Source organism: Tenrec ecaudatus, chromosome 16, assembly GCF_050624435.1.
Source record: "Tenrec ecaudatus isolate mTenEca1 chromosome 16, mTenEca1.hap1, whole genome shotgun sequence".
Classification (NCBI taxonomy): Eukaryota; Metazoa; Chordata; class Mammalia; order Afrosoricida; family Tenrecidae; genus Tenrec; species Tenrec ecaudatus.
In genome coordinates this window covers 1550825-1573495 of record NC_134545.1, presented here as the reverse complement: position 1 = coordinate 1573495, position 22671 = coordinate 1550825, and the positions used below count along the sequence as shown (strand labels likewise).

Below are 22671 nucleotides of genomic sequence, written 5' to 3'. Positions count from 1 at the left end.
CACTAGTCTTATGCACAACCCCCATGAAACCCCTGTGGGTCTGGTGCCCCACAAGGACCCATTCCCAGGGGGAAAAAAACTAAGGCTCAGAGATCAGAAATGACATGCTGGAGGCCGTGTGGTGGCTTCCGTGGGGTAGGGGGACTCCAGTCTCAGGGCCCTGGCTCTTTGCATGCCCCCCCCACCCCCGCCCGGAAGGCCAGGGCAGGAACCTGGTCCTTTGTGTCTGGTTTTATTGTGTGGGCCTGGCTGTAGGAGTCCCAGCTTTGTCCCTGTCCAAGTGAGGTCACCTGGGCAAGGGGCAGCAGGAAGGTGGCAGGATGACCCCTGGGCTCCACATGGCAGCCAGCTTCCTGGGGGGGCAGGCAATGAGAGGCGCCAGGGCAGAGGATTGGGCAAAGCAGGGGAAGGCAGGTAATTAAATCAACACACACACACACCAGGCAGCCAGGTGGGGTGGGGGACAGGACCCCAGGATGAGGCTGGAGCTCAGGCTGTCCCCGTTCACTTCCAAAGGTACCCACAGTGTATCCCCAAGTCCACCAAGCACTGTTTGAAATGAAAACACATGCACAACAGTCTTTTATGGATTGTCTGCGATGCTGTGATCTAAATATATAGATTTGGCCATACAGATTTTCAAAGCAGTCCAGCAGAGCATAAAAGGTTTAACTCTTTTTTTCTCTCTCCCTTTTTATTTTTTTTTGGTACTTGCCAACCTTGCCCAAGGTGAAGGGTCGATGTGGTCATGCTTTAGGGACCGGGCTGAGTCTTGCTACATTTTAAACAGATAATGTCCTTGTAATTTGAAAGCGCATCTACAGAAACCCGGCTTTGTCGCCTTCTTCTCTTTTCTTTTTTTTTTGTTAACCATGTTTGTTGTTGTCCTTACTCCTCTTTGTTGCCCGCATGCAAAAGAGATACTGTATCTTTAAGTGAGCCAGGGCCTCCTCACAATGGGACCCAGGCAGAGAAATGGCTAGTGTGCTGGGGGGAGCCGGGGTTTAATCTAATTTAGTTGGAGGGTGTCCGTCTGCGGTGTTGTTTTTTGGAGTGTGGGAATAGAGGAGGGACGTGGCCCCTTGAATGGCCCCTCCTGAGCCAGAAGCAGTGGGGAGCCCCCAGAAGCCAGCCATCCAAGCCCGGCATGAAAGGGGGATTAGAGGGCCGCTCTGATTAGCAATTCACAGGAATGCACCCCGCGGAACCTTTGGTAATATTTCAAACCGGCTTTTCAAGGGAAGTGCCCTTAAAATAGCTGCGCAAGCCTTCCTGGAGCTGCGCTGACCGCTGACGGGGGCAGCCAGCACAGGACCCCGCTCCTTTGTCGTCTGTTTGTTTGTTTCTCACTGCACTTGCTGTGTCTGAAGGAGAATGTTGAGGTGTAAGGGAAACTTTTGTGCCTGTTGAATACGCTGCTAGAGGCACTGGTTCTGGGCACCCTGGGTCTGTTTTCTGCATGTAAACAGACATTTCACTCCGGGCCACAAACGGTGTTTTTCTTTAGAGAACAGTGAGGCAGGGCGGGACTGGGGGTGGGAGTCCAGAGGAGAAGAAGCCTGCATAGTGTGCAAGTGACGTTTCCCTCTGGGGGGTCGGCGTTAGACTTGATCCTTGAGTTTCCCTCCGCCTTGTACACCCAGGAGATCTGGAATGGGGAGGCTGTCTGCTCTCCTAAGATTTACTGCCCCTTTGGAACCTTGAGAGAGGGTGGCCAGGAGTCCCCGGCCCCATCAGGCAGCGATTAGTAAAGAGATCCGGGCTGATTCTTGTTGGAAGCAGAATTGGACAAGCACACCACTAAATAAATACAAACACTGGTGCCCAAGCGGGGGGGGGGGGGGGGGAATGGGGTGGGGGGGGTGGGCAGGGACAACAGGAAAGCGGACGGAGCCTTCAGGCTGGCTACTGGTGGAAGCAGGTGGGACCCCAGCGCATTTGTGTCACCAAACTTGTGGGCACTTGTGTAGGTCTTGTAAAGGATGCCAGTCTGGGCCTGAGAGGCACTCCACACACCACTTTCACTCTCAGGGAACTGGCCACGTGCGAAGAAGCAGCCCCCGCGTGGTCTCTCTTCTCTTTTTCTTCACAGAAAGTGTTTTGTTTTATCTCTAAGAGGCGACTTGGGTTTTCCTCCATCGCCTTTCAGCAAACCTTGCAGCGCGCTTATCATTTCCGCAGACGGCAGCTTGAGGAGAAAAGACGTTCAGTTGATTCTGAGCTGTGTGTAGGTCGGAGTGTGTCATCGCGTTGGGGTAGGGTGGACCCTCCCCCCTCTCCCAGGCTACCACTGTGGCTTCTTCTGGAAGATTGAGAGTACTTGGTTCCAGTTCCTACACCGCCCGCTCCCCCCAGCCCCTCTTCATGCCCCAGCACTTTCCCTGGTGAAATATTATTTGCAAGAACTTGAGGGTAGATCGTGTGGGGGAGGGAGAGGAAAGCTTTGTTATTTTGTTTTAATTTTCAGATGGTGGGGTGGGGGGAAAATTTTTTTTCTTTCCTTGTCCCTGTAAGCCGGCCCGTTATTTGAAATCATGTTTAATTATGAAGTTTCATTAGAAACCTTTGCTCAAAATTTTAGAGACCTAATAAGATTTCCATTAATTTAAACCTATCACTGTTCCCAGGACAGCTCCAAATGCTTTCCCATCCCTCTTTCATCCATGGTTAAATATGTAAATAAAATGTCTAAAGTCATTCTTCAAAGAAGACAAAAGAAAAAAGGCCCCGGAGACAAGACAACCATAAAATTCCTCCCGATTCTCCATAACATTTGTCAGAGGGGGGCCGGCGGTGAGCCAGCCAGAGCAGCAGGGGACCCAGGCTGCACCACAGACGCGAGCATCTCAAATCCCACACACAGGAGGAGAAGGAAAATAAAATAAAATATCTTTTCAGCCCAAGCTATCAAAAGACCCTTTTCATTTCTTAGTTAGAGTTATCTTCTACCGGCGGATTTCTCGGAGCCTCCATTTCCCGCCGATAATGAAATCTATCTGTTGGTTTCCATCTCAGCTGGGCCAGCCCGGCCTTGCCCCAGACTTTTTTTTTTTAATTAAAAACAAAACAAAACACACACAGGAGAAGGAAGTCATCTGCAGCCCCCAGAGCTACAGAAATGGTCTGCAGACGGCTGAATGGAAGCAGCCTGCAGGGGTCCCTGTGGGAGAAGGTGCTTTCCCCAGAAGCTGCACCCATCCAGGCCTGGGACTGGGGGCTCCCATCTTCACTCTTCGCCTCTCAGGTGTTTCTGAAACCAAAAGGAAGGCAGAGAAAGGGGGTGCCACCCCAGAGGGCCTCCCCCTGTCACCCACCCCCAGGGACATTTCTAGTAAAAGCTGGTTAGAGTCACTCTAGAAGAAGCAGCTAGGAGCACAGTAGGGAAAGGGGAGTCCTTTAGAGCGAACTCCCCACCGGACGTTGGAGTAATAGCGTCCTCCGCACCCCAACTTCCAGTAGCCCCTCATGGGCAGATCCAGAGGGGCAGGGTCTGGGTTAGGTGGCTCCCAGTAATGTTAGACTGGGTTTAAGTAAAACCCAGTACTTGGTGAAAAGGGACTGACATCCCTCCCCCCCCACCCCATTCTGCCACTGCTTACCACCAGCTGCTGGGAGGAAGGCGTGTCCCCGCCCCCAGCGGGTCTCACAGCCCAGAGCTGTCTGGGGAGGGACCCACTCCTGCAAAGCCCCAGAAGGACGGGAGTTGGCCGCCCACCCACCAGCTCTGTCCCCAGGCCTCGGTGCTGCCAGCCTCCACCTCCGTGTGGGGATGAAGGAACAGAACGCCATGCTGCCCACTGTGTGGGTGGCGGGGGGGGGGGGCGTTGTGGGCAAGGGATCCGAGGTCCCCTAACGCTCCCCCTGCCCCCCGCAGGCCGGCGAGAAATGAAAGGCAAGATCTGGTAGTTCTAGAACTTTTAAAGCCGCCAAATTTTAAGGGGGTCCAAGAGGAGAGAGGATGGGCCACGTCCTAGGGGCAGTCTTTATTTAGGTTCATTCAGATCACTGGGCGTATTGTTCGGAGAGGTGGGTGCTAATGTGGGCGCGGAACACCCGTGTCACGTGCGGGGGCGGGGGCTGTCCCGAGTGACTTGGTCACACTGGAGATGGCTCCCGGCAGACGGGTCAGCTGGGGACAGGAGGCCAGCCACTGAAATCCTACTGCTCAGCCCCGGGATCCCCGGGCCCGCCCCATCTACCAGCCTCCCCCCAACTTTCCAATCTCAGGGCGCACCACCAGCCAAAGAATAGAAATAGCGCGCGAACCAATGACTTCCTACAATAAATAAACTCCGCCGTCCGGGAAGAATCCCGGCCTGGGCTGGGGCCCACAACTCCGCGGCGCTGTAGGGCGGGGCCCCTCCGAAGTCATCCGAACCCCGACTTTCCAGGGATGGGGCGCAAGAGGCCTTGCATCTGGACACCGCCCTCGGGCAAGCGGCCGTGCATCTGGACACGCCCCTCCCCGGACCCGTACGCTCCTCTTTGAAGTTTCAAAGCGACCCCCCGGGAGCCGGCGCCCCAGGCCATCGCACTGCCCCCGCCGCCCCGGGCGGCGGTCCCTTCACAGGCCACCTCCCTTTTATGGCCGAACAGTAAAACGCAAATCCCCGCGCCCTTTGAAGGCGCCCCGGGCCCGGACCCGCCGTAAAACTCTGCGGGATGCGCCCGGGCCAGTCTCCGACCTCCCCGCGGCCCCGGCGCGCTAGGGGTGCCAGGGCGACTCCGGGAGGCTGGGAGGGGCGCCCGGGGGCGGGGCATGGCGGGGGGCGGGGGCTGGCCTCGGCTTTTCTTATGCTAAGCGCAGGGGCGGGGCGGGGCGGAGCCTGTCTGCGCTTCCCCCGCCCGGTGGCGCGGCCGGGCTCCGGCACTCCCGCGCGCCCACAGCTGCTGGCCGCCCGGGCCGAGGCCGGCGGAGGTCGGGAGCCTCGCAGGGAGCCGGTCGCCCTTGGATGCGCCACCAGGGCGTTCGCACCAGAAGCCGAGTTGCGACCGCGCGGGAGGGGGCTCCTCGAGGTGCGCCGAGGACAGCGCGCGTCCCGGTATCGTCGGTCCGCTTGGCCGGGTCCCCTGTGCGCCGGTTGCAGGCCCGGGGCGCTGTGCGCTGCTCCGGGCCCGGCGGGGCGGGCATGGGCGGGGGCCCGGAGCCAGCAGCCGGAGCCCGAGCCTGGGAGCGGCGGCTGTGAGGGCCAGACCTCCCGGCGGGGCCATCTCGAACGCCACCATGAAGCGCCCGGGGCCCCGCCTGTGGCTGGTGCTGCAGGTGATGGGGTCGTGCGCCGCCATCAGCTCCTTGGACCTGGAGCGCCCGGGCGACGGTCAGTGCCAACCCATTGAGATCCCGATGTGCCGGGATATCGGCTACAACATGACCCGCATGCCCAACCTAATGGGGCACGAGAACCAGCGCGAGGCGGCCATCCAGCTGCACGAGTTCGCGCCGCTGGTGGAGTACGGCTGCCACCGGCACCTGCGCTTCTTCCTGTGCTCGCTGTACGCGCCCATGTGCACGGAGCAGGTCTCCACCCCCATCCCTGCCTGCAGGGTCATGTGTGAGCAGGCCCGGCTCAAGTGCTCCCCGATCATGGAACAGTTCAACTTTAAGTGGCCCGACTCGCTGGACTGCTTCAAGCTCCCCAACAAGAACGACCCCAACTACCTGTGCATGGAGGCGCCCAACAACGGCTCCGAGGAACCAACGCGCGGCTCCGGCCTATTCCCGCCGCTCTTCCGGCCCCAGCGGCCGCACGGCTCCCAGGAGCTGCAGCTCAAGGACGGGACCCCGGCGCGCGGCGGCTGCGGCAACCCAGGCAAGTTCCACCACGTGGAGAAGAGCGCGTCGTGCGCGCCGCTCTGCACGCCCGGCGTGGACGTGTACTGGAGCCGCGGGGACAAGCGCTTCGCCGTGGTCTGGCTGGCCGTGTGGTCCGTGCTCTGCTTCTTCTCCAGCGCCTTCACGGTGCTCACCTTCCTCATCGACCCCCACCGCTTCAGGTACCCCGAGCGCCCTATCATCTTCCTCTCCATGTGCTACTGCGTTTACTCGGTGGGCTACATCATCCGCCTGTTCGCGGGCGCCGAGAGCATCGCCTGCGACCGGGACAGCGGGCAGCTCTATGTCATCCAGGAGGGCCTGGAGAGCACCGGGTGCACGCTGGTCTTCCTGGTGCTCTACTACTTTGGCATGGCCAGTTCACTCTGGTGGGTCATCCTCACGCTCACCTGGTTCCTGGCGGCCGGCAAGAAGTGGGGCCACGAGGCCATCGAGGCCAACAGCAGCTACTTCCACCTGGCCGCCTGGGCCGTCCCCGCCGTGAAGACCATCCTGATCCTGGTGATGCGCAGGGTGGCGGGCGACGAGCTGACAGGCGTGTGCTACGTGGGGGGCATGGACACCTCCGCGCTGACGGGCTTCGTGCTGGTCCCGCTGGCCTGCTACCTGGTCATCGGCACCTCCTTCATCCTGTCGGGCTTCGTGGCGCTCTTCCACATCCGAAGGGTGATGAAGTCAGGCGGGGAGGACACAGACAAACTGGAGCGGCTCATGGTGCGCATTGGCGCCTTCTCTGTCCTCTACACGGTGCCCGCCACCTGCGTCATCGCCTGCTACCTGTACGAGCGCCTCAACATGGACTCCTGGAAGGAGCTGGCCACGCAGCACGCGTGCAGAGTCAACAACCAGACCAAGAGCGCGGACTGCCTCATGGCCGCCTCCATCCCAGCCGTGGAGGTCTTCATGGTGAAGGTCTTCATGCTGCTGGTGGTGGGTATAACCAGTGGCATGTGGGTCTGGACTGGCAAGACGCTGCAGTCGTGGCAGAACGTGTGCAGACCAAGGCTCACCAAGGGACGCCCGAAGACCGCCAGCGCCCTGGTCACCAGTGGGATTTACAAGAAGGCCCAGCACCCCCCGAAGGCCCACCATGGCAAATATGAGGTGCCGGCACTGCCGCCACCCACCTGTGTGTAAGCAGGCAGATGCAGCGGGCATGTGGGCTCTGGGGGGTTGCTTTCTTGGCACCTGCGGTGGTCACTTGGCATCTGGGCGCCCTCCCAGGCTTGTTTGGTTTCGTGTTTTTGGTTTTGTTTGTTGTTGTTTTTGTTTTATTGGGGGGGCAGTTCCCTTTTTTAATAAAAGTAAGAGAAAAATAAAAAGTTTGTACCCTGAAATTCAGGATACTGTGATACACTGAAAAAGGAATTTTATCTATATAGTATTTACTTAAAGGGGGTTGGGTTTTGCCCCCCACACACACACACACCTCCCAGTGAAGGATATCTTGCCATTTCAGTGACCTCTCTGCAGTCACTAATTTGTGGTCCACTAGTTGATTGGGCCCTCCTAATAAATTAGGTATTTCACCCCTTCCCTAAACACTGGTCTGGGCACAGAGGGGGGTTTCCTGTCCATTTACAAATGTGAGCAGTTAAAAGCCCTCCACTGGGTTTCCCTGGAACTCTGCGCCCTGTTTAGCAAATGAGCCATCTGCCCCCGCCCACTCACCCCCCATCAAAAACATACACATTTGAAAAGGCTACTGCTGGAGTGCAATGTCTGTGCACACCCAGAGACTGGGGCACCTTGAAGTGACAGAAAGAAGTCAGGCTCCAGCCGTCAAACTTGTTTTCTCGCCCCAAAAGCAACATCCCGCCAAACCTCACTTTTGGCGAATCCAAAGATATGCAATACGCGGGCCCCTCCCCCTTCTTTCTGTGAAAGCAACAGGAGACCCCAGTGGCCGGCACAGAGAGAGACAACCAGGGAGCCTGCAAACAATGGCCCGAGAGGGGCCCTGCCTCCGACTTGTCCAGGCTACACTCTGGGGCTTTTAAAGGAAACCAAGCCAGTGTCAGGCCCTCTTGAACTGGTGTGTGGGGAGCGTGGAGAAGGATCATTCAAAAGCACCCCCAGGAGCTTGTTGATTCCCGCTCTTGTTAAAGGAGTGACTTAAGCCTCCAGCCTTTGCCCGGTGCCCTCTCTGCCGGCCCAGGAAAGGCCGGGCCCCAGCTCCTGGGTGTCTGTCGTATATGATATTTTTCATGTGTCCTTATTTTATTAAAAATAAAATGTGCTCTTTGGTTTTGCTGTTAGTGCCAGTGTGTGTGACGCTTCCCTTCTGCAGGAGAGAAGGAAGGAAGGAAGGAACACTTGGTCCCACTGTTGGCTCTCATAGCCAGTTCGGGACACACTCCTCCTCTCGCCTGGGTTGCTTCACTCTGACCAACGAGCTAGATTCTGTACCGAGAGGGATCGCTCAGGGACCTCATGCTTGGGATGGGTCACCTAGACTCCGGAGCCGCACACGAAGGCCTGACTGTAGACATAACTCTCCAAGGAGCCCCTCTCTCCCCTCCGAGTAATGGTGCTCAGCGGCTTGCCTCTAAAAGCTCGATGCCATCGAGTCCACGCCGACGCATAGCGACCCTATAGAACACGGTAGAGCCACCCCTGTGGGTCTCCGAGACTGTCACTTTCATGGAGTAGAAAGCCACGTCTCGCTCCCTTGGAGCGGGTGATGGATTTGAGCTGCTGACCTTGTGGTTAGCAGCCCAACATGGAATCCACCTCAAACTAACTGCCTCTAATGTCTTTGGTGAGTCCCTGGGTGGTTACAAGGAAAGGTCTGAGGGTGGAGTCCACCCAGAAGTGCCCAGGAAGAAAGGCCTCGCAGTCTGCATGCCCCCTGCTCCCATCCACCAAAGTCAACCCCTGGCAAGAAACACTGCAGAGTGCAGTTGTGCCTGACGCACACAGGGAGCACTGTGAGCTGGGGCAAGACTCAGCGGCAACGAGTTCCGTGCCTATGAAGAGTGGAACCAGTGTTGAATTCCGAAAGAGAGGTGGTGGGTGGGGTGCCCTTCCACTTAGACTGACTTCCATGCGGTGGTCCAGGGTGGGCAGCCTTGCAGCCACTGCAGGACTGTGTGCACTGTGAACAGGGCTCAGGATACAATGTATCGGTGCTCAGGAGAAAGTCAGACACAACTTATACGAAGGGCCCTCAGGCAGATTGCAGGTCATCAAACCCTGCCCGCCAGCCGCAGCTGCTCTATGCCAACCACCACTGGTTACAACTCCAAAATCCTTCGCCATTCCTGGGGCTTTCCATGGCTGTACATCTTTATGGGAAGGGAAGGCCTTGTCCTTCTCTGGTTTCAAACTGCTGACCTTGCCATTAGCAGCCCGGTGCTTAACGAACCAGCTGTGCCACCCAAGGGAAACTGAAGCGCAGAGGTAAAGCACACTCTGACTCATGATGACTCTGGTGTTAGTTTCAGAGTGAAGCTTCTGAGCAGGGTTCTCCCGACCCGTCCTTACAAAGAAACCCTGGTGGCTCAGCGAAAGGTGAGAGGTTGGAGCCCCCCTGCCGAATGAGGCAGCCTGTAACCTTCCGTAAAGGTGACAGTCTTGAAGCAAGCCCCATGGGATGGCCCTGCCCTGTCCTAAGGGTTGGCATCACCTGGGTGGCAATGGGTTTGGGGGTTGTTGTTGTTAATGTTTATGGAAGCAGTTCACCAGGCCTTTCTGCCATCGAACCACTGGATTCAAACTGCCATCACGTAAGGCAGTCGGCAAGCTGGGTATCTGTGATGAGGTGCTGCAGGCTCAGGGCCACCTACTTTGAACTCAACTTGGCTTCAGAGCTGAGGGCCAGAGGTCCCTGCCATGGGCAGATTGTGGAGCCCTGCCTCCTTCCACAGGGTCTTGGTGATATCTGCTCTGACCAGAACAGGCCCCGCGGAAGGAACCCAGAGCAGGTGTCCAGCCCTTGCTGAGGATGCCCCAGTGGCACGACAGTTAAAGCGCTCGGTTCAGGGAGCGAGGTGGCAGTTAGCTTCCCTATGAACTTCCAGCCTCGGACACCCAAGGGGGCCTCTCTCTGTCCTTGGCTCAGCCCTGGTTGGAGTGGACCCGCTGTGGGGTCGATTTAGGCAAAGTCACGGAGACTGTGGTGGCCTGTTCTCTGTGATGATGTTCAGGAGTTCAGCCTGCGTGGCCTCGGGCCACCCACCCGCTCACCCCTCCCACCCTCCCAGGTGGGTCCCACAGGCGTGGGTATCTGTGGTGCAGAAGAGCAAGTATGATGGTCTGAGACCAAGTTTAAGATACGAAGGTGGGGGAGGTGGAGCGGGGAACGAGATCTGCCCAGGTGCTTGGCATCAAATGCAGAATTGTCCTCACTACAAGTTAAAGAGCAGCCTCTCTCCCCTCCCCCCATCCTAAGGAAGGGCAGGTGTGTGTGCGTGTGCATGTATGTGTGTGTGCACGTGTGTTCATTGGAACATGCCTCTGACAGGTTCCAGAAGGTCCCTGCAGCGATCCCCATTCATCAGTGCGTGCAGCCAGCACCCCCACGGCTGGGCCGAGAACTGCACGTCCCACGCTGGGCGCTGAAGCGTCTGATGGTGGTGTTGATGGAATCCTGACTGAGCTCCCTCCAGACCCTCAGTGACCCTGGGGGCAACTGTCAGGATTGTCACATGTGAGTTGGCAGCTGGGAGCTGATAAGCTATCTCTGTCTGTCTATCTGTCTGAGCTGGTCTGGTCCCTTGCTCATACGAACACCAATGGAAGCTGGAGAGTTGGCTGCTGACACATGAGGCTGTTCACGGGACCCCTTGGCTCCACGCAGGGCCTCCAGGGGAATCGCTGATTCCCTAGAAATAATGGAGACCTCCGTCCTCCTGTGAGTGGCTGCCCGGCAAGTTCAGACCTCATGCACACCAGAGCAGGGCTGTGGGTGACACACAGGGGGCACCCTTGTCACCAGTCTTGGGAGAAGTGCACAGAGAATACATCATGGTGTGAGGACTGAGTTCGCATCTGTCCAGTCAACACCATCACAGCAACAGTGGCATGGGTGCCCCTGAGCCTCAGGGCTGCGCAGAGCAGCCGCTGCCACCATGGGAGAGTCTCCTCAGCCCCTCCCGGGCACAGAGAGGTCAGGTCCCTTCCCAGGGTCTGTGGGTAAGGCCTGGGCCACCCACCATCCGGTGAGCAGCTGTGGGATTAGCAAGCAGGCTCACGGTTGTCCTTAGGAGCGGTAGACTGGGGTCTGGCTCATAGCAACAGCACATACCGCGTTTCCACGTGTGTCACGGAAATAAACACACAGGTTGAGAACCACGCTCATAGGAGGCTGGCGTGTGAGCACCATGGGACATGAGTGTGCTCTGTGTAAACAGCCGCGATAGCAGATGGAAAGGAGCGCTGCCTGGCCCCACGCTGTCCTCACAGCCGTGGGTACATCTGCGTCGACCCCTGTGGCTGTATTTCCTTCCTGATCCGCCCTGCACCTGACCTGACAGCCTGCTCCAGCGACGGGACTTTCCTGAGAACAAGCCCAGAGTAATGGCGTTGACGTCTTGGCTGCCTTTGCTTCTAAGGAGCGTTCTGGGCGTCTTGGCTCTGAGGCCAATCCGTTGTTTCTCCTGGCAGCCCCACGGTAGACCCAATGTTCTTTGGCAGGCAGAGGTTCAAGAGCATTGGTGCTCCTGCTGCCACTGCCCACTGGACCTCCCAACAAGCTCCGAAGGACAGACGAGTCAGTCTGGTAGGGAACTTGACCAGGATTCTAGAGGTGACCAGCAGGTCTCCTACCTGCCTGGCCTCTGAGGGCTTTGGGGTGATTCCAGCTGCTGAGGGCTCAACGTGTAGAGTTGAACACTCCTCCCCAGGGGTTTTGTCCACTGTGTTCATAATAGAAGATCTCCAGGCCTCTCTTCCGTGGTGCTAAGGGTTTTGTGAGGGTCACACCATTCCCTCCCCCAACATCATCATCATGCCTTCGCTCCAGGAAAAAGAGCTCAGGGCCACAGCTGTCGCTTGGTCGGCTCAAAGAGAAGGATCGAGAGGCGGCTTGGCTGCCGTCAGTCTGGCCAGTGGTGCAGTGGCCAGAGCAGGGTCAGGAGAGCAGGGCCAGTAGGAGCCAGCCTGATTCTATGAGCGGGAACAAGGAAGGGGAGCCAAGGGTCACCCCGAGGTTTCCAACTCGAATGTGCAGTGATATGAACCAAGGAACAAGGGAAGAGAGGGCTATATGTGTGTGTTTGAGGGGGGCCTGCAGGGATGAGGTGAACAGGTGACAGGAAACAGATGGCCAGGCAGAGAGGGTCAGTCTGGGAGCTTGTGTGGGACTGGACCACAGGTGCGGGTTGGTGGGGGGGCAGGAGAGGCCCCTTAGCATAACCAGGCAGCAGGGGGATTGAAGGATGGTGTGCAAATGCCTCATTCAAAATCAGGAATAAGTGATCCAGCCAGGCAGGGGAGGGGAGCGAAGAGGGGAGTAGACAGGATAGGGGATGGGTCTCACCTTCTCATTCCCCCATCCCCAAGGCTTCAATGGTCAGCCTAGGCCTTTACCTTAACACTTAGACCCCCAGAGCAGTGCTGAGATCCACTCCCCAGGCTGATTTTCTTTCCTGCTGCACTGGCACCTCAGCAGTTTAGTTCTCTGCTGTCCACCCAAAGGTTGGCGGTTCTAAACCAGCACCCTTCCACAGGAGACCAGACACTTCGATCTGCCCCCGAGAAGATTAGAACCAGACCAAGCCCACCATTCACAGTGACCCCCAGAAGGCTTCCCAGGCTGAAAGTCTTCCTGGAGACAGACCCCATCATCATTCTGCAACCTGGGGGTCTGCTCCCCAAAAGTCCCGCTTGAAAACCTCAGGAGTCATACTCTGTCCCGCGCAGTCACCACCAGAAGGTAAAATCAAGTCCACAGCAGCTTAGTATAGTTATGTTTATTTTGGTTGTTGTTACTTTTTAAATAAGATGTTTCTTCTAACTCATGTATTCCTCCCGACAGTGTGAGGAAATAGGTTATGAGGTTGAATAAAATACGATGTGCAAACCCTTGACTGTCTGGCACACACGGCACACTCTGCAGACACACGAAGGCTGTGTTTAGGGAGCCATGGCGACACAGCGGTTAGAGCCCACCACGGCTAACCACAAGGCCAGTGCTTGGGACTCACCAGCCTCTGGGTGGGAGAAAACCGCCGGGGGCAGCTCCGCTTTGTCTCACCGGGTCGCCTCCGTGGAAGTGAGTCTTCTATTTGGTCTGGTTATTTGCAGAGGCTCCAAACAGTTCTGTGGACAATGGCATCACCTTTTAAAAAATAGTTTTAAAATGCTTTTATTGGCCTATAATTCGCACACCATACAACTTGATTGCAATCATAGTAGGAAGGCTGGTGCAGTCTCGCCACCGTCAGTGTTAAAATCCGTTCTTCTTGCACTCGGGTGTTAGGTCCTCATGCGCACCGCCAGCCTCCCCTGCTGGGCCCTACACAGGTATCAATCCAGGCACTGTCTCTATAGATCTGCCTCTCCTGGATTTCCTATGCAGAAAATCATACCAGACACCAACAGGAACAAAGCACAGCAGAGAAACCGCGATCAAGATGGAAGCAGAAAATCAGAAAAACTGAAACAGCTTTAAAATGGCTCAAAGGGAAGATAAAATGTTACGGTGTCTCATTTTATCCTAACCGCATCTGCCAGCATCGACTTTACGATGCTGTCTGATAACAAGGCTGTGCACACCCCTCCACTGTGGTCAGAGGGGATTCACTGGAGGCTCAGTCCAGGGTGACCTCTACAAATGGAAGTTGGTCTTCCACTGTCATTCATAGCCTTCCACAAACTGGGAGCTCAGAATTCAAGTTATGATACCGTTCCCTCCCTTGGATTTGAATTTTATTATTTACAGCCCTTGGATCACACAAACCAGCATGCTTCTTCCATGTAGACTTAGTTGGCGCCTCGCTTAGATGGCTGCTTATTTGAAGACAAGCCTTTCAGACCCCAGAAACTATTCTTTCTGATAGCCGGGGCCGGGCACCATCTAGTTTCTTCACCACACTTTGCTATTACACCCGTATCGTCAGCGATCTCTTCATAACGGCAAGCAGCAAGCAGGGCTGTGCCTTAAGAGCTACTTGTCCTTAGATGGGGCTACAGTTAAGTTCGAGTCCAAGTCCGTTCCTATATCTGTGGTCTTTATGTGTCTCCGGTTCCATCAATCATCCCCCTGGGGCATAAGGTCATTCTATTGGGAGTGTCATTAATGTAGCCAGTGGCACAGCACTTAAACCACGGCTGAGAGAGAGGGAAGTGATACGTGTGCAGGCTGGGTTTCCAGGCCTCGGGACATGAATGGTGGACTTGTGCAGATTAAACGCTTCAGTGACTGGACACTCCTTATGTGAACAAGGGTGTTTAGTGACAAGGCAAACCTTTCCATCACACTCATTCACAGGGGCAGAACCATGCCTGCCACCATTCCGTCTGTCCACACTCTGTGAGGTCCCCAACCTGTGTTAGGAAGGACGTTTGTTGCCAAGCCAGCCCAGCATTCAAGGGCTCAGCTGCTAACCCCAAAGGTCTGTGGTTCGAACCCAGAGCTGCTTCCAGGGGAAAGACCTGGCAGTGGGCTTTGAGGGAGATGTGCAGCTGAGGAAGCCCTCCGCGGCAGCCTTCTACAGGGTCTCTGTGACTCAGAAGTGACCAGAGGGCAGTGGGTTTTTACTGTCAACTCTGCCTACGAGCGTGAAGCCTGGCAAGCCCATGAGTGAGTTGAGCCTTAAAGAGCACCGAGTGTTGCTTTGTGGGGGGGGGGGGGGTTTGTTTCCTTATGGAAACCTTTTCCCGGCACCAAGTTCAGGTCCTGGAGAATGCCCAGTGATGCTTTCAGTGTTGCTGGGCAGCCCTGCGGCTGCCCCCAAGGGGGTCAGGAGTCTCCCGCTTTCTGTCTGGATGCCCTCATGTCTGAGCGACTCCCCAGGATCTGGGGGACCCTCCGTCAGGCCCTCAGTAGGCGAATGGATGGAGACAGCAAAGTTCGCCGACTGTGCAGGCAGAGTGGGGTGTGAAGGGTGAGGGGACAGCCAAGCTGGAGATGGGGAGGAGCCAGCCTGAAACCAACCTGCTGAGAATCGTCCCAGCCCAACCCCACTTCACCAGGAGCCAGGGTCGTGAGGTCCACAAGGTGCGTCCAGGGTTTTTGCAAGCCCCCACTCCCTGTCTTCTGTGTGGTGCCAGGCTTTTATCCAGGCTTGTACCCAGGGGTTGGGCTTCTGTCAATGTAAAGGGCTCAGGGCCACCACCGCAACCCTCAGTTCCCTCCCACCAAAGGCTGGAGATCCCTGGCTTGCAGGGGCTCTGAACGGATGGGCTCCGTGCAGTGGGTCAGGGAGAGAGCGAGAGAAAGATCGCAGATGCAGCAACACAGCGGCTGCAACCGTGGGCTTCCACACAGCACAGTGGGGGCCCCTGCAGGCCAGGCTGGGTCTCAAAGGCTGCAGTGTCTTACCTGGGGTCGCCGTGAGCCAGCACTGAGGCCCTAAGGGCAGTGCAGCGTGCTCTCAGGTGGTCTTGGATGGCAGGTGGTCTCAGCAACAGATGTCCTCAAAGGGGGACTTTTGAGACATTTTAGGGAATATTTGCACTTAAAACACATGCACGCAGAGCAGCAGCAAACTCGAAGAACATGCCCTAGCCAGGCCCTTAAGGATCTGGGGCAGACTACAAAGTCCTCAGCCCCTGACAGATGATGAATCGGGACTGCTTGGGGAGCTGGGTGGCGGGCGCTGGAGGTGGGAGTGAGCCTTTGATCAGGGTGCCTCGGCTCAGCAATGAGACTCTCCTCCCCGGGGGGTGCACAGCACCTGCCTGCACCTCCGCCCCTTCCTGCTTGCGGCCTCCTTGCCCTCCTCCCCGTGAAAGGCTGGCTTTCCCGGGCTTTGAGTCTTTGGGTGCATCCACCTGCAAAGTGCTTCCCGTCCAGGCTCTCCCCTGAAGCTGTGTCTCTGAACTCCTCTGCAAGCCACCTGGGCCCAGCACACAGGGCATACAGGGGTTGGGTGGTGGTGAAACACAGGCTGTTTAACCTGCTGCCATCCGGCTGACCCACCCTCTAGGGCAGGGCACAAGCCCCCTCACACACACCCAGGCAGGGAGGTTGTGCACCTCTCTGAGAGCAGACTGCCTCATCTTTCTCCCACAGAGCAACTGGTGGGTTTGAACCCACCGACCTAGGGCTTGGCTGGTCCGACGCTTAACCTTCTGTGCCGCCAGAGCATCTTAGAACCCATCCCAGTGGTAGACACCTTGTTGCTGTCCCCGGCAGCTGACATCAGTAGGCTTGGTCTGTGGTTGAACCTTTTTCTCCCTCCCAAGAAAACCCCTTTGGTGGAGGGGCTCTGGAGGGCACTGTGTTCCCAGGGGGCTCGGGGTTGAAATCTTGATGAGCGCAGGCACACAGCCAGGCCTTTCTTCGTGGGCTCCCTGGGTGGATGGGACTGGACAGCCTTTGGGTTAGTGGCCTGCCATGCTATGCCATGCACGCAGTGGTGGTGCTCCCTGGGGCTCTCCCCGTGGTGGGTGTAGATTCTGGCTCAGCAAGGGCCCCATGGAACAGGGCGGAGCTGCCCTGCGGGCTCTCCGAGGCTGCCACCACTGAGGCCTCATCTTGTTCCCAGAGGAAGGCTGGTGGGTTCCCCCCAATGACCTTTGGGTTGGCTTTAACCCCTGCACCACCAAGCCTCCTTCCTCGTTAACGATGGCCGTCTGCCCTGCATGTGTTCCATATAGGGTCGCTATGAGCAGGGTCAACTCCACCACTGCAGGGTCCGTGGTGGGCAATCCTCCAGGAGCAGAGTCCTGGGGCCTTTCTCCTGCAGGACAGCTGGGCCCACACCGCTGCCTTTCCGCCAGCAGCAGCCCAGTCACCGGGCTCCTTGCGGCTCTCTATAAACATCAGCAGAGCCAACAAAACTGCTCTTCCCCTGGGATCACACATCTCTTCCCCACAGGACGCATGTGATCTGCTTCCCTACGTGGTCCATGTGATCCACTCCTCCCCACAGGGCACACGTGACCCCTACCCCACGGGGCACAGAGCACATGGGACATGAGGATCCATGGCCAGCACATGGCTTCCATTCTGTTGTGGCATGTGTCTGGGCACAGGGGAAAGGACGAGGCAATGGGAACCACAAGCAGAGAACAGAGGTGGCATTGGTCACTCTTTGGGCCAGTCCCACCTGCAGCCTGTCAGACTCAAACCCCACGCCCATGTCAGAAGGTCTGGTCACATCTCACAGGCAGACCAAGGGGTTAGGGAGAAACACACATTCACTCATACACACATACATACACAGACACATACACTACACATACACACAGATAAACACACACATTTACTTAAACACACATACAAACACACAGCACATACACACAGAGATAAACACACACACATACATACACATGTATATACATACACATACATATACACACACCACACACATACACATTCACTTATACACACACAGATAAATACACAGTTAGATACACACACATAGATAAACACACACATTAACTTATACACACACAGATAAACACACACATACATACACATGCATATACATACACCACACACAGATAGACACACACCACATACACACATACATGCGCATACATGTACACACCACACATACAGATAAACACACATTCACTTATACACACATAAACACACAGATAGTTATACACATGCATATACACACACTATACAGACATATAAACGCACATACCACACACATAGATAAACACATCTCACACACACATAAATACACACATACATACAGATAAACACACACACATGAGGAAGGAGCCACCAGACAAAGTGGGAAATCATCCATTTCATCCCCCCCTCCAAAACCCCCCTGACCATCAACCTGATTCCAGCCCACAGAGACCCTGTAGGGCTGAGGAGAACTGCCCCCGTGGGCTACGCCAGCAGACAGCCTTGTCTCCCTCCAAGCATGGCTGGGGTTTGAACCATGGACCTTGTCATTTGTAACCCTGTGCTCAAACTACTGTGCTACCACACAAACTACTCTTCCACCCACACCACCTTCTTAAAGCTCTGCTGCTGCTATGGCAAAGTCTGCAGATGTCCCAGGAGACGCCCCCCAGTCGCCCACCAAGCTGCACAGCCCCACTACCTGTATGGGAGCATGCGCGCCTGTCTGGCCAGTGAGCTGTGAGGTGAGCTCCCTCCTGGGACAGAGGGCCAGATGCGCCTGCTGAAGGAGGAGGTGCCTGGAGGGATGGTCCTGCTTCCTGATAAAACGCAGGTCATGTCAGGAAACCTGCCCTTTCGGGGTGTGGGAGTCGCATGTGGAGCTGTGGCAGCCCTTGTGTGACCTTGAGACACCGAGGTGAGGCCTGCTATCCCAGCCAACCTGGGTGGGTGGTGGGAGAGCTAGGGGGAGCCAGGACGGCTCCTAATGACTTCATTAATCGCCTCGCTGCACCTCCAGGCTTCTTGTTCTGCAAGGTAATTACCTGTCTGTTCCCGGAGAATCAGAAGGTGGGGTGTCTGTGACTCATCGCAAAGCAGATCGGTTACAGTCACCAGCCCACAGCCTCCCAAGCCTGAAAGTGCTTAACAAATCACCTGAGGGTGGGGGTCAGGGGGGCACTCCCTAGATTCTGCCAGGGAGCCTACTTCCAGGAGCAGAACCAGCGCACGACCAACCCGCTCTGTGAACCCAGCCGGGCACCCATGTCTGTGTCCTCCCCTGGCAGGGCTGCTTCCCCTTGACCCTGAGAGCAATCTGAACTCTGATTTCCTTTGTTCAGTGATCTCCTTAGACATTCCTTCCTGTGCTGAAATCTGCCTGGCTAGTGATTTCTCTGTGACCTCCTCCCTCGCCACTGAATCCATCCAGCCCACTGGCCCCAGGCTGCTCTGATTCCGGGGCACACTCGTGGGTCCCGAGGCAGAGCCCCTTTATGTGGACAGACTCAGCTTTTCCTCTGGGGGGCTGACGGGCTCAGGCCCCTGATCTCTGGTCAACAGTCTGTGCCCACCTGGCAGGGAAACCAGAGTTCCTTTCAAAAACCCAAACCCACTGCCATCCTGTGGTGCCTCATGGCCCGGCAGGACAGGGTGGAACTGCCCCTGTGGGTTTCCAAGGCTGTGAATCTTTTTATTTATTTAATGGTTTTATTGGCATCTGCTTTGCATATCACAGTATGTAATCATTCAGTCATCTGAAGAAGAGTTGTCCAGTCAGCACCACAGTCCTTTTAGAACCCTTTTTCCCCATGCACATCGTCCTTAGTCCCTCTTTCCCCCACCCTCCCCTGCCCTGCCCCCAGGCAATTATCAATCAAGGGCAGGTGTCCCTAGAGAGCCACCGGTCCTGGACTTCACAGACAGAAAATCATACCAGACACAAGCAGGAGGTAAACAAACAGAAATCCACGGCAGTGACTAGACAAGGCATAGGAAAATCTCACTCAGTGGGGAAGCAGAAAATTTGCTATAGTCTGAAGTGACTTCAGCATGAGTCAAAGGGAGATCAGCTGATAAGGTGGGATTGGCCATAATCGACTTTGCAACGCTCTCTGTCGGGTAGCAAGGCTGTGGTCAGAGGGGATTCGCTGGAGACTCGAGGCATGTGGGGACCCTGCAAAACGGATTTGGGGCTTCTGTTGTCTCTGTGAGGGCTGCCAATCTTTGTGTAAGCAGCAGACCTCATCTCTGTACTGAGGAGCAGCTGATGGGTTGGAACCATTGACCTGTCAGTTAGCAGCCCAGCGCTCACCCCACAGCACCACCAGGGCACCTTGAAAACACTCCACCTCCCTGCCCCGGGCTTGATCCAGTTCTCAGCACCCTGTGGGGCAGGCGAGCTGCCCCCGCAGGGTTGTCAGCCTGTGAACCGCGACCAGAGTAGAAACCCTCCCCGTCTCTGGCTGGGGGTTTCAAACGGCCGACCTTGGGATAAACAGCCCAACGTGTCACCACCTTGCCACGGCGACTCCCTGCACTTCCCCAAACAAGCCCACGTGGTGGTTCCCACGAAATCCCGTCTACCAGGGGCTTCTACAAGTTCCTGGAAGGCCTGTCATCTCGTCATCCCCTTTCCCCAGGAGCTTTGGTGCATGCACGAACGTATCTGCCCCTAAGGACTGTCTGCCCTGGGTCTTCCTGGGTCCCTAGACACGTGGCCCACACAACTTCCGTGTCAGACGGGCCGACACCATGACGGCAACCGCCGGCTCAAACTTGGCGGTGAAGGTAAGGTGGCACCAGACTGGGCCGGGTCCCTGCTGTGGCGGGTGGTCCCTGTGAGTGGGCACCCAGCACCTAGCACCAACAGCAAGCCTGGCACCTTGCCCCCAGTGTGTGCTGCAAAGAACAACTTGCAGTGACCCCATGGGTTACCGCACAGAGCTATGAGCCCTGGGGTGCTCTGTGGCAGGGCCCGTAGGAAGGCACAGAACCAGGCCTACTCCTTCGCCACTGGCTGGGTTCAGGCTGCCAACCTTTAGGGGGGCTGGTGGGTACACACCATTTGCCCCACGTGGGGGCTTGCATCTATGAAACCCCTGCCTTGGGGTCACTTCCGACTGTGCAGCGACCCAGTGGGAACAAGCAGAGCTGGCCCAGGCCTTCCACAGCTGTCCGTCTGTGGAAGCAGCTGCCTGCCAACCACCGCCCTTTCAGTTAGCAGCCGATTCAGTGTCAGTGTGGGCAGACTCAGAGACAAATTCATAAACACGTGTATGTGTGTAAGAAAGAGGTTTTAAAAAAAAGCAAAGGAAGAGACACTGGTGGGTTCGAACCGCATAGCAGCCAAGCGTGAAGCCCACTGGACCACCAGGGCTCCTGACTTTATTCTTCACCAGATTGGCACTCTTGTTTTTAGGGCAGATGAACCTGGGAGGGGGCTCAGGTTTTGAGAACGAGGCTATTAGGCTATGAACTCTCACAGGCTGGCTACGAACCCCGCCATCCCATCCCTTAGATCAAGTCTGCAGTGGGCAGGGCCTGAGTGCACATCAGGCTGGCGTCTCTTGCCCACGGGCACACCCCAGCAGAGACTCTGAGGGAGTCATGAGGGTAAGCACGCGGGGCGGGGTCCTTCGTGTGGGGAGGTGGCCACACCACTTTAGGAAACCAGCTGACGCGCAGGAGGACCGGAAGGCGCCCTCTCCTGGTTGTGTGTTTGCCCTGTCTGGCCATCACCCCTGTTGCTCTCTGAACCAGCCCGCTGGCTGGGTGAAGCAGGCTGTACAGATGTTTCTGTAAATGTTTGGCACGTGATGATTGATCTGTATCTTCTTTCTCCTACGCCCTGCACTTGGAAAGTCTTATGCAGATAGTTGCTGTACAGAGAAATGGGATAAGTACGTGGGTGGTGGGTGGGTGGATAGATGAGTTGATGGAGGGATGGGTTGATAGGGAATGGATAGTTAACAATAATGCTATAAAAAATGCAATGGGGAGCCGCCTACTGTATTCTAGGTTCCAAACCAAACCCACTACTGTTGGGTCGATTCCAACTCATCGCGTGACCCGGGTGGTGTTCCCAGGCTGCACCTCTCTATGGGAGCAGACAGCCGTCAGTCTCCTGAAGACTGGACCATCGCTCACACTGCTGCCTTGGCGGCTAGCAGCTGGCATGTCAGGCTCTGCACCACCAGGGCTCCTGTTCTAAATCAGGGGCCACAGACCCAAACATCAGCAGACCCCAGGAAAGCCTTGAGTGGAGCAGGAAGGGGGAGAAGGAAGAGGAGGATGGGGCAGGACTGTGGGGCCCATGCCCCACAGCCCCCGCCATGAGATAGCTGGAGGAAGGGAACTGGCTGTCTGGCATTGCTCCATAGCTGAGAACTCCCATGTTATTCCTCCAGGAACCCCACTGCTTTGTCCATGATCCCTGGTGAGTCCAGAAGGACATGACTCGGTTGTCTCTGGCTGATATGGTGATGCCCGCAGAGGGAGCGTGTTGGGTGGGGGTGGGGGGCTGCTACAGGATCCTTTTCCTCTTTTCATTTCACTCATGTTTTGAATCCTGACTGAACTAGATGATTATCTTTTTAAATATTTAGCTTTGTAGTATATTTATCCACCCACCCATCCATCCCTCCCTCCCTCCCTCCCTCTCTCCCTCCATCCATCCACACACATCCACCCATCCATCCATCCATCCATCCGTCCATCCACATACCCATCCATCTACCCATCCATCCACACACATCCACCCATCCATCCATCCATCCGTCCATCCACATACCCATTCATCTACCCATCCATCCACACACATCCACCCATCCATCCATCCATCCGTCCATCCACATACCCATCCATCCACACACATCCACCCATCCATCCATCCATCCATCCGTCCATCCACATACCCATCCATCTACCCATCCATCCACACACATCCACCCATCCATCCATCCATCCGTCCATCCACATACCCATCCATCTACCCATCCATCCACACATCCATCCATCCATCCATCCATCCATCCACCCACCTTACCAAACTCTTGGTGCTCATTGGTCTAGACCAGGGGTGGCAAACCGGCTCAAGAGCCATATGCGGCTCTCTGGATGCATGGACATGGCTCTGAAGTACCATCAACAATGAAAATAAGGCTGGCACAGATTCATCTAAAGGATATTATTCAGATCACAGTGACTTCACTTGTTTGTACATATACATTGTGGCTCTCGAATAATTTTAAATTGTCATGAGGGACAGGACGGGCTCTTTCATCTCAGAGAGTGCCGACCCTGCTGTAGGCCATTCTATGGCTCTGACTTCATCTGTCTCTGTGTCTTCACGAAGTGCTCC

At 56.2% G+C, this 22671-nt stretch overlaps 1 protein-coding gene across 1 annotated transcript; it reads left to right on the top strand.

Annotated features, from left to right (window-relative positions):
- The first annotated feature begins 5215 nt into the window (after nt 1-5215).
- On the top strand, nt 5216-6970 carry FZD10 (frizzled class receptor 10). Its single transcript, XM_075534793.1, has one exon. The coding sequence runs from the start codon at nt 5225-5227 to the stop codon at nt 6968-6970; it is 1746 nt and encodes a 581-aa protein (XP_075390908.1). The 5' UTR covers nt 5216-5224.
- The last annotated feature ends 15701 nt before the right edge of the window (nt 6971-22671 follow it).